Genomic DNA, 19,036 nt, shown 5'->3' on the forward strand with positions numbered 1-19,036 from the left:
TGCTTTTGTTGTTGACTCCCATCAAAGACGGCGTCGCGCGCCAACTAAACCCACATCCAACCCGAGGTAATATTTCAGCGATTATTGCACAACACTTGTATTATGTCCATACAAATCGCGTGCATTCCGTGCCAATTTTGCAGTACATTAAAAACCCTTAATGTTGCATAGCGGTAGCGCGCGGTTATTCGAGTTGTAACCCGATACCGGCCTGTGTGCGCCGCAGCAGCGGGTCCGCGCGCGCCGGACGGTCCGGCAGAGACGCGCCGCTCGCCCGCAGCAGCTCAAATCCTCTTGAGTTTCAACAGGGAAGCGCTGGATCCTGATGAAGCGAAGGGAAGGGGGTGTGCGAGTCTGCATTTCTTCGAAAGTAGGCGGGAAATGTGTAATATCGAGTGTCGAGGCAGATCGTGTTGTTGGATTCCAGCAATTGTCACTGGAAGCTTGACTGAAGCGGCTGGAGGAAACTGATGCGTGTTGTAGAGCCCGATCCCTCACTAATGACTGTGTGTGTTTGTGTGTGCGTTCAGGAGAGCGGCTTCACAGTGCTTTAACACTTCTGCATGCTACACTGTCGCAACTTGAAGAACAATTTAATGGCAACTGGAGGATGAGTGGAAAAGAGTGTAGCTTTTCGATCTTTTGCTTCAGCATAAGTTTTTATTTATTTGTCCTTAAAGTGTAACATCTGATTATGTGGCATAATCATTTCTGTTTTGTATTGTTTAATACCCTCCACTATAATAGTAAAACACTTTCTGGAATACCTTTTTTGCTTTTAGTCCAAGATCAAATTGTTTTGGCGCACACGGGGACTGGGAAATGTTTCATTATTACTCACTGTCTAATTTAATACTTTTTTCCCCTTATTTTTCTGTACTCCATTTTAGTGGCTACCTGGTGCTGTTTAAAGCTTGAAAATTCTTTAAAATTATGAAAAATAATTATACTATTTTTAATCTGACATTTTTCTGTCACGTGTTAAAAAGTGTTTTAAGTTTTTATATATTTGCCCTTTATGTTTGAATTGTTAAACATCTGATTATATGGCACACCTTTGGTTCTGTATTGGGATAATACCTGACGATATAATACTAAAATATGTTTTGCACTTATAAAGCAAACTTATGTTTGCTTTTAGTCCATGATCAAATATGTTTTAGCACTATGAGTATACTCAGGGCCTGGAAAATGTTTCATTATTTCCCAAGTTCCAATTTAATATTTTTTGGGTGTTCTGTACTCCATTATAATGGCTTTTTAGAGCTGTTAAAAAAAAAAAAAACGTAAAAATGTTTTTTTATCTGAGAAGTAAATTTAAGTACATTTTTTCCCGTACAGAAGTATTATTTTTCTTTCATGTGTTAAACTAAACTTTTATTTTGGTAGGTTGTTATGAAGACTTGAGTTTTTTTTGTGTGTGTGTATGATTTTACAGTAGTTTTTCTTGCATAAAAAGGCATGCCATTTATTATAATTTTATTATGAATACAGCATGGGCCGGTTAGATTCTGATGGTATGATAATCTTAGATAAGAACATCATGGTTTCATGGTGTCGTGATTACTGTTCTAATATATATTCTTTTTAAATATATGCATAAAAAACAAAAACTTTTTCCCCTTTCAGCACAAAATATTTTTTTTGAGAAACATTTATAATATTTTGGAGTAGTTAACATGTAAGGCTAAATAATTAAAATCAATCATTGACTTCTGCTGTCTTCGTTAGTTTCAAAAACACAGATCTCCTTATGGTTTAAAACGGCATCTTTGGAAATCTTTTCTGCAGGAGATGCTGTTGTCCTAAAACACAACAACAAAAACGTAAATAAAATGTTACGTATACCGTAAGAACGGTATAGCAGAAAATGTTGGCACTTTTAAAACTTTGACTTTTCCAAATCACGGTATACCTTGAAAACGGTTATCGTCCCATGCCTAACAGCAATTCCATTAATTCATGCATAATTTGCCAAATTCCACGTTACATACACTTACTACTTTTATTTTTAATAAGCTGCTGGAAGAGTTATATAATTTTAAAAGCAGTAGATAAGAATTCAGGCATCATAAGCTTGAAGAGAAAACACAATATATATATATATATATATATATATATATATATATATATATATATAATTATTATTATTATTTTTTTAATATAATTTGACACACAAACATGTAGTCTGACACTACAGGCTGCAAGGCAGTGCAGATATTGTGTTGAAAACAGAATTATTAGTTATCTATGCACGAAAGGTCATTTATGTTTTAAAATCAGCATGAGAAGTTGCAATAGTCTTTTTCCTCTTATATTGCGATGTGTATCCAAAAGAAATGTCTTTAAAGACAAGAAAGACGTATAATGTTGTCCATTACAATTGCCCAATTTTGTACATTTTATACAAATAATTTAAAAATATATTTTGTATATATAAAAATATATATATATTTATGTCCTTTTTAATGTACTTTTTAGTGCCCTAGAATTACGCAATGGGGAAAAGATGAAATAACAGAATCGAGTTTTCTCAAATTCTTCAACAAAAAAAGAAGCTTTTTTTATTTTCATTAAAGTCCACATGAACCTGAAGCTGCAACCATTAAATAGTTCTTTTCCTATCAACTTGATAACTGTGATGTCACGCCGAGCGGCTTTTGAGTCCAAGCACCATATCAAACTATATGGGAACACTCAACAAATGGTAAAAATAAACATTTCCAAAGCGATGTACTACTTTCGAAAATCACGATCGCAATATATATATATATATATATATATATATATATATATATATATATATATATATATATATATATATATATATATATATATATATATCCATGCTTAATATCAGATGGCCAGAAAGTGATAAATGTTTTATAAATTGTACAAATATTGATGTCTGTGATGCAGCAAGTCCAGAGACTGTTGTGTGTACACCATCAATTCATAGAAAATTCACTTTAATGACTAAAATACCATGGAAGTGGTCATAAACGAATATTTCCTTAATTTAAATGAGCAGCAGCTTGGACCTGCAAACAGTATTCCATACCTCACCACCTAACAAGCGGATTGTGACAGTTCCTTTAGAAACAGAATATTAAATGAGAAAACAGTGGGCGTGGCTTGTTTTTTCTTCTGCGAGCTGATTGGATAAAGTAAAGTAGGCTTTTCATTCAGTAAGATTGGGAAATGAGTTTTAGTCAAGTTATTACAACCTTGTTAGGTTGACACGTCCTCCTCAACCATTACTGTTTGTTATCAAAACTGACTGACTAAAGAGGCGTGGTTAAATGTTAACCACGCCCAATACCTCAAAATCATGAAAATTTAACTGGAAAAAACAGGAAGTGCATTTAGGATTTTAATTTTAGATTATAAAGGCAAACTATTTATTTTTTCTTAATGACATGCGCATATTAATTGTTCATCACAAAATGGCAATGTGAGCTGATTAGAACCAAATCCTATGGTTAGTTTTGGTTTCATTTGTACTTTAAAATGTCTAGAAAGAAAGATAAGTATAGAACACAAGAACAATTTAAAACAAGCAAAAAAATAAAAATAAAAAACTCTGGATCTAGAATTTCATAAAGCACTCATATAATTAGTTTTTTTGACTGATCTGCAACTTGCATTTGTTCTTGTGCATTAGACTCGCATGACTGACCAGTTCCAGCTGAAGAGCAAGGACTGAACATGGCCTTTGAGGAGATCAGAAAGAAAGGAATGATGGGTAAAGTCTGTCACACAAAAGAACCACAATACACTCAAAACAAATCCCTAACAAACCTACATTGAAATGTGGTTTCCCTGTAGATGTTCCAGGTGCTGAAGGAGAGGTCAGTCTTGTTGCAGGTCGCAGCCAAAGAGAGAAGAAGCGTTCTTATAAAGATCTGTTGAGAGAGGAAGAAGAAATCGCAGCACAGGTGTGCAAAACCTCCAAGAAACACCACAAGGTAACAGCAGGGAGTTACGGTGATGTCAAACAACAAGTTGCAGTTATAATAACAATTGATAATTGATTGCAGTATACAGTATATGATCCATAACCTTGTTATGTGAAAAAAACAATACAAGTGACAACTTCAAAGTAGTTCCTAAGGATATTAATGAACAAGCAACTTGATGTGATGTTACTGTAACATCTGGCCTGAGAAATATTTGGACTTTTTTTTCCTCTCTCAGACCACTAGTCATTGATTCTTGCTTAGAGATGCTGCGATCAGTGTTCTCATATGTGAGTAAAATAATTATTTTGCTGCCAAAATTGCATACAAGTCATATTTAAAAAATTAAACATGCTATTTAAAAATATAGCTTTACAAGAAACAAACATGACATTCAAAATACAAGGTCATTAAAATATTCACATAATATATAAATACAAAATCATGAAGAAAATATATTGATTAATCCCAAATAAAATGGTTATTTTAAAACATAAATCGACTAGATTACATAAAAGAAATAATAAACTACTTTATTTCATTAATAATAACCTTAAAAAACTGTTGAAAGAGTTATTGACTTACTACATAAAACTACCTCTATATACATTAATTTTGAATGCAATATGTTATAATAAATAATATTATAATATATAATAAATGTAAAATAAATATAAAGAGACAAATAAATACAATTACAAGCTTGTTTAATGGGCTAAACTGTTTGATTAGGCGTGCAGATTATACTTGATTGATATTAAGTCTTGTAGTTTTCTCAAAAGCTTCTTTATTTTCATATTCATTGCACTTTGTGAAAGCCTACCTAAACAAATCTACTTTTATTTGAATGTTTTAGTGCATATTTGTTAACATATTTCATAGTCTAGAAGTAATTTAAATCAAATCCCCTAGAATAAATATATGCAGAATTACAGGGGTTTATCTGTATGGTCTGATCAGAGCATAGCTGTAGTCGTAGATCAGTGGCCATACATGAGTTGTATTACTTCACATATTTGGCTGTTTGAACATGCACTGTCATCTTTTTAGGATTCTGAGCTTTTCCTGCTAGGAGGAGATTCTCACAAGAAAAAGAAGAAGCATTCGAGTGATGATTACTATCACAGAGGTGAGGAGTTCTGTCTTATTTTAGAGACATCAGTTTCTCTATTCATGAGATTTCATTTATTTGAAATATTCAGTGACTCTGACATGAGTATCTCTTTTAGTTTTTAAAACGTAGCATATGAAGTAATGTTGGAGACCCCTGCTGAAGAACCAAGATACAACATTACTAGCTTTTAGTTTTTTCAATGAAATTGTGTCAATTGGAATTGTGTTAGTCTGTGATAAAGGAGCTGAAGCTCAAGTTTGCTCAGACTTACTGTGTTGCTCTATTTAAACAAATAAATGCAATGTTTACGATTAAACACAATGTATGCAATGTAAACAATTAAATGTTTCATTGAATATATTGAATTATTTTTTTCCAGCTTAAAATACATAAGTTCTATCTAGTTGCTACAAATGTGGAAATGTATATTATTGAAAGTCTCTTCACATTCCAATTGTAATGATTAAAATAAATGATCTACAGTTGAAGTCAGAATTATTATCCCCCCTTTGAGTTTTTCTTTCTTTTTTAAATGTTTCCTAAATGATGTTTAACAGAGCAAGGAAATTTTCACAGTATGTCTGATAATGTTTTTTTATTCTGGAGAAAGTCTTATTTGTTTTAATTTGGCTAGAATGAAAGCAGTTTTTAATTTTTTAAAAAGCATTTTAGGGACAAAATTATCAGCCTCTTTGAGCTATTTTTTTCAGACAGTCTTCAAAACAAACCATCGTTATACAAAAAATTCCCTAATTACCCTAACCTGCCCAGTTAACCTAATTAACCTGGTTAAGCCTTTAAATGTCACTTTAAGCTGTATAGAAGTGTCTTGAAAAATATCTAGTCAAATATTATTTACTGTCATCATGGCAAAGATAAAATAAATCAGTTATTATAGATGAGTTATTAAAACTATTATGTTTATAAATGTGTGAAAGAAATCTTCTCTCCGTTAAATAGAAATTGGGAAAAAAATTACACAGAAGGGTGAATAATTTAGGGGGGCTAATAGTTATGACTTCAACTGTAAATGTATTTATATGTATTTTTATATCCTGAGTAAGGCCAAAAGACTAAAAAATGTTCATCCAATGAAATATTGTCAGGCCGATAATTCCCATAATTTTGATAAAAAGCCCAAACTGTCTGTCAATAAATGTAGATTTGTACATCTGCGCAGCCATTTACACATATCCGCCATTTTCAGTGTGCCGCATTCACACGAGAGAGAGAGTGACAGCGGTAAAACAAATGCTGAATCAAAACTTTTTTTTTTTTTAAGATTTTTAAAAGAATTTTTATTTAAATTATACATTTAATATTGGAGTTACTTTTGCTTGATGGAGGAAGGACGACACCATGGCTGAAGTATTTCTTTTAGACAGGTTTTTTTTTTTATGTTTTAAAAATATTTTAGTCACGCAGAGCTGATGCTAACGACAAACCATCGTTATACAATAACTTGCCTAATTGCCCTAACCTGCCTAGTTAGACTAGTTAAACCTTTAAATGTCACTTTAAGCTGTATAGAAGTGTCTTGAAAAATGTCAAGTTAAATAATAATTACTGTCATCATAGCAAAGATGAAATAAATCAGTTATTATAAATGAGTTGATAAAACTATTATGTTTAGAAATGTGATTGAAAAAACTTCTTTACGCTAAAAAGAAACTGCGGTAAAAAATATATAGGGGCTAATAATATAGGGTGGCTAATAAATATGACTTCAACTATATATAAAATATAAGACCAAATCTAAAATATTTCAAACTATAGAAATGAAGAATATCGCTATAAAAAGAACAAAATATAAAAATTACATTTTATTAAATTAGAAAAATAGAATTGTTTCTAATAAAGTGCCTGGTGCATAGAGAGGAAAGAGTGTATCCGACAGGCGGTCATGAATCGTGAATCAAATCAATTTGCTATCTATCCAAATATTCACAGCCCTAGTTTCTTGTCTTAAAATGTGTAAATGTATTTTAGTTACTCGAATGCAAAAGTGTCAAAATATAAGCTTCAGAATCTAACAGTTTACCGAATCGAATTTCATTGTGTTGAATCAAATTTACAAAAATCAATCTTGAATCAAATCAGAAATCTATGAATTGTGAATCAAATCGATTCGCTGTCTACCCAAAGATTCACAGCCCTCATTTCTCGTCTTAAAATGCCTCTATCTTTAAATTAATTTCTTCAAAAAGCACTTCTCCTGAATCACATATTGATTTCGCATTAAAACTCACGTCTGACGTCTCCTCTCAGACCACCACAGCTCTGGTCAGCCTCCTCACAAGAAGAAGCGCAAGTCTTCAGACCGCTCGCCCTCTCTGACCTCGTCGTCCTCCTCTCACCCGTCCCACACCACAGACACTGCCATGGGTCTCCTGGAGGCCATCACGTCCCCGCTGGCCACAGGCTCCGAGCCGCCCCCTCACCTCCACAAAAAACCCTCCTACCCTCAACACGCCTCCTCACACTCCTCCAAAGAGCGCAAGCGTGATGGCAGCTCCAAAAACAGCAGCCACTCATACCCGCATTCACGTCCGCCCGGCTCGTCCTCATCTAAAAAACACTCCTCCTCCTCTTCGAAGTCTCTGCTGTTTCATGGAGGAGCTGCGAAAGGAGAGCCGCTGACGCTCTGTGAAGCTGAAGGCCTGAAGATGAAGCTCATCCTTTCTTCAAAAGAGAAGAGTGAAGGTGCAGGGGTGAATGACTTTCCTGGACAGTCTTCTTCCTCTTCTTCAGGTGTTGCAGGCCATCATTCGTCCTCCGGCTCAAAGAAAGGAGGGATTAAGAAGGAGAAAGACAAGGAGAAGGACAAGATGATGTCAAAGCCACCAAAGAAAAAGCAGCACATCCGAGAGCCGCTGCCTGTCGTGGGGAAAGAGGTGGAGGTCGAGGGTGAGCCAAAAGATATTCTTTCATTATTTTTTTTTAAAGGGTGCTTTATATCCTTTTTTGTAAATAAGCTGCAGATAATATATATATATATATATATATATATATATATATATATATATATATATATATATATATATATATATATATATATATGTGTGTGTGTGTGTATATATGTATGTATATATGTATGTATATATGTATGTATATATGTATGTATGGATGGATGGATGGATGGATGGATGGATAGATAGATAGATAGATAGATAGATAGATAAAATATATAGTTAAGTTAAAATGGTTAATTGAAGTAGGTTTTATGAGCAAATTTATTTTAAACTTTTATATATAGTGATTTAGATCAACAAATTTGCATAAATATAATACATAACAAAAAAAATTATTAAAATGTAATTAAGGTACAAAAGATTGCTGTTTTTTAATGTAACTAGGCACTAAACATTTTCAAAGGGCACCTATGATGAAAGTTTGAACAGAAAAGTGTGTAGGTATAGTGTGTCCACAGATATATTGGAGTTGATAAGTTTTTTTTTTCTTTTAAATTTCCTGACATTAAAATGACATCCAAATCCCTCCCATTTTGAGGCCCACCACAATGTGACATAGAATTGCGGTTTTCCCACCCACCGAATTGATTGACAAATGCTTATTAACATTTCTTCGTAGTAATGCGTAAAATCTTATTTACAAAACAGGATGTGCACAAAGCAATTGGGATTAAAAGATCTCTTCAGCTCTCTGTGATCATCTCCAACTCAAGAATGAGTTTTACAAGTTTAAAACATTTTTTAAACAGTGCATGTTTGTAATAAATACAGTGAAATTGCTACGTGTCAGTACAATTATAAAGAAGGTGCTTCAATCCCAATTTGTGGACTTAAATTAGGTTTATTTTGTACATTAACATAATGTGTATATTAACGTGTATCCTGTCATATTTGTCATGCATAAACAGTGCAAAGCTAAACGTGTGTGTGTGTGTGCACGCGCACAACTTCATAACGCTTTTGTGTGTGTGACTCATCATTGCAGAAAGGCTTGAATTAACTCCACAACAAATTCATCAAATAACAGTTGGGAAAGTTCTTACTGTATTAAAAGAGATCTGCTTCATTCTTGTCTGTCACTGTGCTGTTTATCTACGTGAAGGCTACATGCAATACAATCTCTATGGCTCTGACATGCAGGTGGGAATGGTGGGCAGGAAGAAACAGCTTATTTGCCCTAAAGGCACATGCAACAAAAAAGCTACAATGTCCTAACAGCTCAAATTTCCCAGATTTAAAAAGGTAAAATAAATAATCGGATGAGTATTTCGAGGTTTAACTTTACAGACACATTCTGGAGACACAAAAGTCTTATATTAAATCTTGAAAAAGGTGTGAAATGGGTGCTCTTTAATCTAATGATTCTGTACTAATTATTGTGTCTAAAAAGCTGAAAATCTTAACCAAAATAGTTGAGTAAAAATATAAATAAACCTATTTTATATTATTTGTGAATGACAGCCACAACAAGACTGAGCAGTCATTAAATGGTTTAAAGCAATAATTCACCCAAAAATTTAATTTACTCTCACTCAGTTATTTTCAATCCTTTATGAGCTTCTGTTGAACACAAAGGAAGATATCTTGGAGAAAGCTGAAACTACTGACTGCCAAAGTAAAAAAACAGACACTATGGAAGTCAATGGTTACAGGTTTCCAGTTTTCTTCAAAATATGTTAAATAGAAGAAAGAAACTCATAAAAGTTTGAACTAAGTGAAGATTAAGTAAATTATGACAGAATACATTTTTTTGGATGAACTGTCTCTTTAATACAACAATTAATACAACCTATTGCATTTGATGGAGAAGAATGATAGACAAATGTCCTTCAATATTTAATGAAAGAAATATTTTTGAGCAAAGTAAGGTCTGTGGTAAACATATCCTAAATATTTTGTTCTCCAACATGAACGGCAGGTCATTATGGCGGGTCTTACGCAGGCATGGGAGGAGAGAGCTCATCTTCAGGAGGAGAACTAGAGGCTGGAGAGTTAGTGATTGACGACTCCTACACACGTCTCTCCAAAAAGAAGAAAAAGAGCAAGAAAAGCAAAAAGAAAAAAGATAAAGAGCGAGACCGAGATCGAGAGAAAGGATCCCGCGAGAAGAAACACAGCAAAGGAGGAAGTGGAGGGAAGAAAAGCAGTCAAGGTGAGACACATTTAAGTTTACTTAAGGTGAGGGATTCTACAAAAAAAAAATGCTGGTCATGGTATTTTCTGAACTATGGAGTGATAAAAAAATAAATACTCATAAATCAAAACACGAGTTTTAAACCTGATTTCTTTCATTGTTCAGATTTTTGTATTTAAATATATGCAAATGAGTGCATATTCAATTAAATAATTCCTTATTTGCACAATTAATACACAAAATGTCTGAAATTCTTGATGCAATTTACCTAGAGAACTACAGGGGTTGGACGATGAAACTGAAATGTCTGGTTTTAGACAACAATGATTCATTAGGATGGTGTAGGACCTCCTTTTGCAGCCAATACAGCATTAATTCATCTTAGGAATGAGAGATACAAGTCCACAGTGGCTGGAGGGTTTCTGAACCATTATTGCAGAATACTGGCCCAGTCACTATGTGATATGGTGAAGGAAAATGTTTTTGACTCGCTCCTCCAAAACACTTCAAAGTGGCTTAATAATATTTGAATATGGTGACTGTGCAGGCCATGAGAGATGTTCAACTTCACTTTCATGTTTATCAAACCACTCTGTCACCTGTCTTGCTATGTATATTGTTGCATTATCATCCTGACACACAGCACTGCCTTCAGTATACTATGTTTGACCCATTGGGTACTCATGGTCCTCCATAATGTATTGTTAGTCCTTGGCAGTGACACACCCAACAAGCAGAACCCAGATGTTGAAAAATCAGTGAAGGTGTACTCATCAGAGGACAATACATGTTTCACATTGTCGATAGCCCAAGATTTTCTCAACGTTTGGCATTACCACGAGTTACCAAAGGTTTGCCTATAGCAGCCTGGCCACCCTGTGGAGCTCCCTGAATACAGCGTTGGTGAAAACAGGAGAGTTAAGATGCACATTTAATTCTGCAGTGAGTTGGGCAGCTGCAGTTTTATGTTTTTTTAATACAATCTGTTACCACTCAGTCGTCCATTTCAGACAGTTCCACAGTTACTCCTTTTGGATGTAGTTCATCCTTCTTGGTGGTATGCTGACATTAGCCTGGATACCGTGGCTCTTGATACATTATAAACACTTGCTGTCTTGGTGACAGATGTGCCAGCGAGACATGCACTAACAATTTGTCCTCTTTTTGACCTCTGATATGTCACGCATAATGTTATGTGCATTGCAATATTTTAAGTAAAACTGTGCTATTAAGCTGCGGTCACACTAGAGTTTGTGTGTGCAAAATTCTGTCGTATGGCGCTGCGAAAAGGGGCGGCTTAAAACAAGATACTTAGACATTAAAAAAGTGAGCGATTGCTCCATGTCTTAAATTTCTGTCCAGAGGGCATGTTCTGATCCTTGATTGGTCTCACGCAGTCAAGTGATGCGATTTTTGACACATGACCCTGCGCTTCCGGTCTGATGCATTCGTGTGCATATGAATGGAAGTTTATGGGGAGAAAAGTCAAGTGTGACCGCAGCTTTACTCTGCTAATTAAACCATCACACTCTGCTCTTACTTGTGGAATGTGCAATCAATGAAGATTGGCCACCAGGCTGGTCAAATTTAGCCATGAAACCTTCAACACTAAATTGGCTAGTTTTGTTTTTTAATACTTTTTGAATACTTTTTGAGTGCCTTGGACTTTCATTAGTTTTATTGTTTATTTTTATGAATCCCTTATCCAACGTGCACTGACACATTACCTGTCCCTGAAGCACTTTTTGTTTGATTTAAATTTCTCTCCGCGCAAACCAGGGGATCAGCCTAGAAGCCACTCCCACACTCACAGCTCATCCAATCACAGCTCTTCCGGTGGCATGTACCCTATGGCTCCGCCCACCTCATCGCATCAACATCAAAGCATTGAACTAATAGGCGAGAAGAAAAAGAAAAAGGAGGAAAAAGAGCGAGACAAACATGACAAGGACAAGGTCAACTAAATCACTTTATTACAGCTTTGGAAGCGACTTGAGGTTTGAATTTCACCATTAATTATATTCTCTCCTTCATCCTATCAGCCGAAGAAGAAGAACATGACGGCCTATCAGGTGTTCTGTAAAGAGTACAGGGTCAATATCAACGCAGAGCAGCCTGGATTAGGTGAGAGAGAACCCATGTGCACTGCTGTCAATCATCTTGTGCTGTTTGGTGACTGGTTGAATCTTGTTCAGTTTTCGGGGAGCTGAGTAAGAAACTCGCAGAGGTGTGGAAACAGCTGCCGGAAAAAGATAAACTGGTCAGCGCTTTTTATCTCTACCTTTTAAATACCTACCTTTTTATAAGTGGGTTAGACATTTTACATTGTTGACTTTTTGTGCTTGAAAGTGATGGTAGAGGTTTGTAATTTCAGTTGAATGTGCGACATTGCTGAACATCCTGTTTTTCTGTGCCGTTTCTGACACTGAAGGTATGGAGACAGAAAGCTCAATATCTCCAGCACAAGCAGAATAAAGCTGAAGCTATGACCGTCAAGCGGAAAACCTTAACAACCTCAGACAGTAAAAGTAAAGGTGAGACCAAAGCATATCAGTTCATGTTTTCAGTCTCGCACACTTCATATTCTGACTCACGCATCAACACATTTCCTTTAATATCCCTGTGTATCTGTTTGTTTCAGGCTCCAGTAAAGCGTTTAGTTTAGGGTCAGGTTTGGCCCCTCAGGGCCGCTCGTCTCTGGGCATGTCTTTGTCTCCAGCTCGAGTCCCTGATGTGGATCCGATAGATGCAGCAGCTCACCTGCAGCTGCTGGGAGAGTCGCTGTCTCTGATTGGACACCGACTTCAGGAGACAGAGGTTTGTGATGCTGAAATAAAATCCCTTTTTATAATGCAGAATATAAAAAATTAGCTGAGTAATCGAGTTGTTTTTAGATGTCTTGTTTGGATCAAGTAATCATCTTGTTTTTGGATGTCTGAAAATTCACACAATTCACAAACAATGCTGAACACACCTTTTATTAGATTAGAGATAAAGGCAATAAAGTGACAAATAAAGCATTGTTTGCACTGAGTGCTATGGTTCAGTTGGGTACGGGTCACCTTTTTCAGTCTTGCATTTTCACTGATAAATGGTACCCTTTCGGTAGACGTGATGTTAGACAGTTGCAGTCGACGTCATTCTCCCTCAAGGGAATGTAAAATAAAGCTGTACAGCTAAAGATCAGTGATATTGTGAAATAGCCTGCTGTAAAGTCTGCAATTACATTATATAAATAAAAAAATAATGAACACACACAGCCCCTAACAGTCTCCGAAATGTTACCAAATGCAGAAAAATTACACACATTGAGCATTTAGGCCTTATTTGATGTTTTTGATGCCAGAAGTCAGAGGAGAATGGCCAGACTGGTTCCAGCTGATGAAAAGCCAACAGTAACTCAAATAACCACTCATTACAACTGGGGTACGCAGAAGAGCATTTCTGAACGCACAACATGTACAACCTTGAGGCAGATGGGCTACAACAGCAGATGTGTGGGTGCCGCTCCTGTCAGAAGTACATGAGGCTACAATTCGTACAGGTTCAACAAAATTACAATAGAAGATTGGAAAAACTTTGCCTGGTCAGATGAGTCTTGATTTCTGTTGCGACATTTGGATGGTAGGGTCAGAATTTGGCGTCAACAACATGAAAGCATGAATCCATCCTGCCTTCTATCAATGGTTCAGGCTGGTGGTGGTGGTGGTTTAATGGTGTTGGGAATATTTTCTTGGCACACTTTAGGCCCATTAGTACCATCTGAGCATCGTGTCACCACCACAACCTACCTGAGTATTGTTGCTGACCATGTCCATCACTTAATGACCACAGTGTACCTATCTTTTGATGGCTACTTCCAGCAGGATAATGTGACATGTCATAAAGTGTGAATCATCTCAGACTGGTTTCTTGAACATGACAATGAGTTCACTGTACTCAAATGGCCTCCACAGTCACCAGGCTCAATCCAATAGAGCACCTTTGGGAATAGGAGATTTACATTATAGATGTGCAGTTGACAAATCTACAGCAACTGCATATGGACCAAATAGGGACCAAAATCTTAGGAATATTTCCAATACCTTGTTGAATCTATGCCATGAAGGATTAAGGCAGTTCTGAAGGCAAAAGTGGGTCCAACTCAAGACTAGTAAGGTGTACCTAATAAAGTGGCTGATGAGTGTACACAGTCAGTGCAAACCTCTCATCTGCATCTTTAATCTTCACCAGCGCATGTAACCTCTTGTTGAAAAGCAATTCCGTCATTTCATGAATATCATGCTCCAAAAGGCGATAATAATAATTAGACATCAGTTTATTCGTGTTTTGGGTTGCTGAACAAGTAATTTGTTCATTTGTTTTTTCATGTTTGTATGTTTCTCAAACAATGTGAGAAGCCGCAGTTCAGTAATTTTATTATTAGACATGAGCTCCAGTTCATTATTTCAACTATAGAAGCAATACTTCTGCATTTGAATGTTCTTTGAAATATTTGGGATAATGTAAATACACAAGTCTACAAAATATGTAATGCTGTTCTAGTGGTTTAAAGATTTTCATGCAAAAATCTTACATATTGTGATTTTAACTCAATAAAAGCAAGCATTCACATTATATTGTCAGACCTGTGCAGATAATGGCAAGTATTTAGTCATCTGTATAAATGTTTCTGTTCCTGTAGGGAATGGTGGCGGTGTCGGGCAGTCTTTCGGTTCTGTTAGACTCTATTCTATGTGCTCTTGGTCCATTAACCTGCTTAACAGCACAAGTTCCGCAGCTCAACGGCTGTCCACGAAACATTCTGGTGAGACACTTGCACAAACGGCTGCTTTTTTTTTTATACAAAAATGTTCTTTTTTCTTCACGATATTTTTTTTATTGCAATTTATTATGTAAAGTTTATTATTTTAACTGTTTTCATGATCCTTGTTTTTGCAGTCAAATACTCTGGACAACATCGCTTACATAATGCCTGGACTATGAATCTTTTTAAAGGCACTTTTAAGAGACTGGGTAACATTTGGACACATTCCCACAACACAGGACCAGACAGAGTTGTTGTTGTTTGTTTGTTTTTTTTACTTTTTTTGATCGACGGACATTCTTTGTCTATGACATGTTTTTAAAAATAGTATTTAAAATGTTAGTCTTTTTTTAATGTTGTAAAAAAAAAAAAGAGATACTATTTTAGAGAAGACTTTTGAGGTTTCTCTTTTGTGTTTGTGTCAGCGTCTCAGTATCTGTGCTAAGATCTGTTTGTGAGTGTGGTCTAATTCACATGCTTTCATAATGTCCAAAACATTTTTTGTTTGTTTTATACTGATATGTGCAGTTTTCATTTTAGGACCAAATGCTATTTTTTTCTAATTTAACATTGATTGTTAATTTATATCAACAGCAGTTTGACTGCGCTGCCATTGTTTGATGTCTTACATATTGTATTTTTGTAATGTAAATGTTGTAATAATAATAATATTATAGTTTTCAACTTTTAGCATGTTTACAGGACAAGCATGTATAAAATCATTTTAAAGTTACATCAAGTCTTTATTATTATTTGTAAAGGGACATTTCACCTAAACATTTAATTTTCTGTCTTTTATTAATCTTTAAAGCATACAAAAAGTAACTGACTTTTTTTTTTGTCAGGAGAGCTATAAAGAAGGTATGTTATAGGTAATAATAATAATTCCTTACATTTATATAGCACCTTCTGTACTCTCAAAGAGCTTAATTGGGGGCCCATGTGACAGTTGCGGAGAGCTAGCTGCTGGCTAGTCGATAATGTCTGATGAATAATATTCTTGATGTATTTCTTGCACAGTCTGATCGTTTCACTTAACAGTTATGTGCTGTTAGGGATGTTTTCATCCACTCTGGGGTGATTTTGAGTTTTTACTTGGCAATAACTTTTTCTGTGTTTCAGCTAGTATAATGATTTTTGGTGACGCATCTTATTTTGACATGTTTTTTAGAAAAACTAAACAATATTGTGGGCAAATCTACTACACTTATGTTAGGGATAAAAACATCCACTGAATTAAACTGCTGTAAAAATGCTTATTTTTGTTAATTTGTTTTGCAAAAATCTGTTAATCAACCTTCTAACCTGTTAATCAAAACTAAAAAAACTAAATTGCTTAGTAAATTACAGGATTTTAACTCTTTAATTGCCAAATTCATAAATGATGTCACTGATTTAGTGGAAAAAAACAAAATGACGTATTTTCAATATAATAGGTAATCGTGGACTGGATTTTTTTTTTTTTTATACCTTTTATCAAAGTCTTGGACACGACAACATTGTCTTTATTACAAAATCATGCCATCAAATAATCATGCATTTTTGATTGTTGGTGGTTTTTCTGATGGGAAGAGGTCAAGAGGTCACCCAATCAGTGACATCATTTGTGAACTTAGCAATTTAAGAGTTAAATTCCTGTAATTTTTAAAAACATTTGGTAGTTTCGATCAGGACTGAGGTTGATTAACAAAAAAAATGTCTGATGCATTTTTACAGAAGTTTAATTTAGTCGATGTTTTCATCCACCCCTAACATAAGAAAAGGGTAGTACATTTGAACAGTGCACAAGGGTTAAAAATACTCAGTGTATTGTTAGGAATCATGGATATTACTTTTGTTTTGCTAGTATGATTTTTTTAAGTACCAGCAACTATTTATTTGCATTCTATAAATCACCAAGAACAATTATTTCAGCTAAAATTAATGTAAACGTAAATACCAATGTAAAAATCTTGAAGTGACAAACTTGACACCTACATCTTGGATGGCCTGTGGGTGAGTAAATATAGGGGGTGGGGGGGGGTGGGGGGGTGATTTTAAATGAGAGAATGTGCGAGTAGTTTTAGATGGATAAAAGAATATATTTGCATTGAAAAATGGGAATTTCGCAATTAAATGTTAAAAATCGTAAAAGTTTTGTGGCGTATTAGTCTATATAAATGTATTTGATATTGATATTAAAGAATAACTACATTTTTGTTGTTCACATTGGTTATTATAACCATGTTTTATTAGAGGGATAGCTTACCTTAAAGGGGACCTATGGTGAACATCATCTTTTGGAAGCTGTTTGGACAGAACTGTGTGTAGGAATAGTGTGTCCACAGTCATATTGGGATGATATAAACACAATAATGTCCTAACAATAAAATAGGATCCAAATCTATCCAATTTAGAGGCCCACCGCAGTGCATCGTAGGAGTGCGAGTTCCCCACCCACCGACTTGATTGACAGACGCATATTAACATATCTCCATAGTTATGCGTATAATCATATCAACCAGACAGGACATGCGCAAAGCAACTAGGATTAAAAGATTTGTTCAGCTCACTGTGATCATCAATCATCATCAAATGTGATTGAGTTTTGCAAGTTAAAAACGTTTTTAAAATGGTGCATGTTTGTAATGAATTGCAGTCTTTATCACAACAGCCGCATTTCAGTACAATTATAAAAGAAGACGGTTTAATAGGGTATATGCAAAAAGGACATTTAATTTGTCAGTAAGCTAGGTCAAACAATTCCGGTGAACTGTATGCCGTTACAAAATTGACGCGTTAAAGATCTGTTTTCCTTAAAAATCAACAATCTTCACTACCTAGATGATATAAGCTATAAAGTGGGTCTCAGAATGTACAAGAAGCACTGCATTAAATTACAAATTTAAATTTATTTTACTCCAGTTTCCAATGGCATTTCTGCGCTAACCTGCTGATCCTGATAGGCACGTGTGAGCTTTTTATCTCGGTTTACGCTTTAACAACTAAATAAACGATAAAGTCTATTTAACTGATTATATTTTAATTACATTACAACATCTATGCTGTAAAATAACCGTATAAAATTGAAAAAGTCACATTAACCATACACCGGAAGTATATCAGTATGAGAGGAAACACTAGCTCTGCATATACCCTATTCTGGTTTGTGGACACTGAATCAAGTTTATTTTGTACATTAACATAACGAATATCCATGCAGCACTTGATTTTAACCTGTATCCTGTCACATTTGCCATGCAAAAATAGTGGAATGTGTGTGTATGTGTGTGCATGAACTTTGTAATGACATTATGTGTGACTCATCATTGCAGAAAGGCTTGAATTAACTCCACAACAAATACATGAAATTATAACCATTGGGAAAGTTCTTACTGTACGTTACAAAAGATCTGCTTGCTTCGTGTCTGTAACTATGCTGTTTATCACGCAGCCAAGGCGGAGATTGAGGCACACTCTGACAGTAACGTGGGAATGGTGGGCAAAGAGAACTAGCATTAAAGGCACAGGCAACAAAAACAGCTACGTTGTGTTCAGAGCAGAAAATTCCAATATTCTGAAAGGTATAATAAATGATAGGTGTTTTGAGCTGAAACCTTACAGACTGATTCTGGAGACACAAAAGACTTATATTAAATATGGAAAAGGAGAAAAATAGGTGCTCTTTAAAATATAAAACTTAAATATAGAAGTCAACATCTGATGCTGTCTTGAAACTATTAAACAACACCCATTACGGCCTAAGGCAATTTTGAAAAACTATTTTGATCCACTTCACTTCAAATGTCGACTACTGTACACACACATTGTATCTATGAGTAAAAAATAAAGTCATTAGGGGTTAATAAGTGCATTTGTAAAGCCTCTGCAACCAAGAAATTCCTGTATTGCAGCTTTACCAAGAATCCTTAGTCGTTCTAAGAATAAGCTACACTGTGAAATTTGCCTATAGAAGATAAAAAGTGAAAAGATAAAATGACAACAACATTGACCAAGCAAATGTGTAAGTTATCAGTAGATTTAAAAAAAGAAAACAGCTCTTAACTTGCT

General features: G+C 35.0%; 1 protein-coding gene across 4 annotated transcripts in view; it reads left to right on the plus strand.

Annotated features, from left to right (window-relative positions):
- The window catches only part of hmgxb4a (HMG box domain containing 4a), a 28,417-nt gene extending 12,698 nt beyond the window's left edge, over window positions 1–15,719 (plus strand). Inside the window, exons 1-13 of one of the 4 annotated variants that reach the window (XM_087242919.1) lie at window positions 2–66; window positions 3,665–3,745; window positions 3,829–3,968; window positions 5,010–5,088; window positions 7,342–7,980; window positions 9,964–10,197; window positions 11,959–12,134; window positions 12,222–12,303; window positions 12,375–12,439; window positions 12,611–12,713; window positions 12,821–12,996; window positions 14,864–14,986; window positions 15,121–15,719. In XM_087242919.1, coding sequence (XP_087099045.1) covers window positions 3,709–3,745; window positions 3,829–3,968; window positions 5,010–5,088; window positions 7,342–7,980; window positions 9,964–10,197; window positions 11,959–12,134; window positions 12,222–12,303; window positions 12,375–12,439; window positions 12,611–12,713; window positions 12,821–12,996; window positions 14,864–14,986; window positions 15,121–15,165 — 1,899 coding nt within the window. In that variant the 5' untranslated portion in view covers window positions 2–66; window positions 3,665–3,708 and the 3' untranslated portion in view covers window positions 15,166–15,719. Of the gene's footprint in view, window position 1; window positions 67–3,664; window positions 3,746–3,828; window positions 3,969–5,009; window positions 5,089–7,341; window positions 7,981–9,963; window positions 10,198–11,958; window positions 12,135–12,221; window positions 12,304–12,374; window positions 12,440–12,610; window positions 12,714–12,820; window positions 12,997–14,863; window positions 14,987–15,120 lie in introns of those variants that run through there. The other 3 variants (XM_087242921.1, NM_001127512.1, XM_087242920.1) reach the window with 3 other exon arrangements.
- The last annotated feature ends 3,317 nt before the right edge of the window (window positions 15,720–19,036 follow it).

The sequence above is a fragment of the Danio rerio genome, chromosome 3 (assembly GCF_052040795.2).
Source record: "Danio rerio strain M-AB ecotype USA chromosome 3, GRCz13ab, whole genome shotgun sequence".
Classification (NCBI taxonomy): Eukaryota; Metazoa; Chordata; class Actinopteri; order Cypriniformes; family Danionidae; genus Danio; species Danio rerio.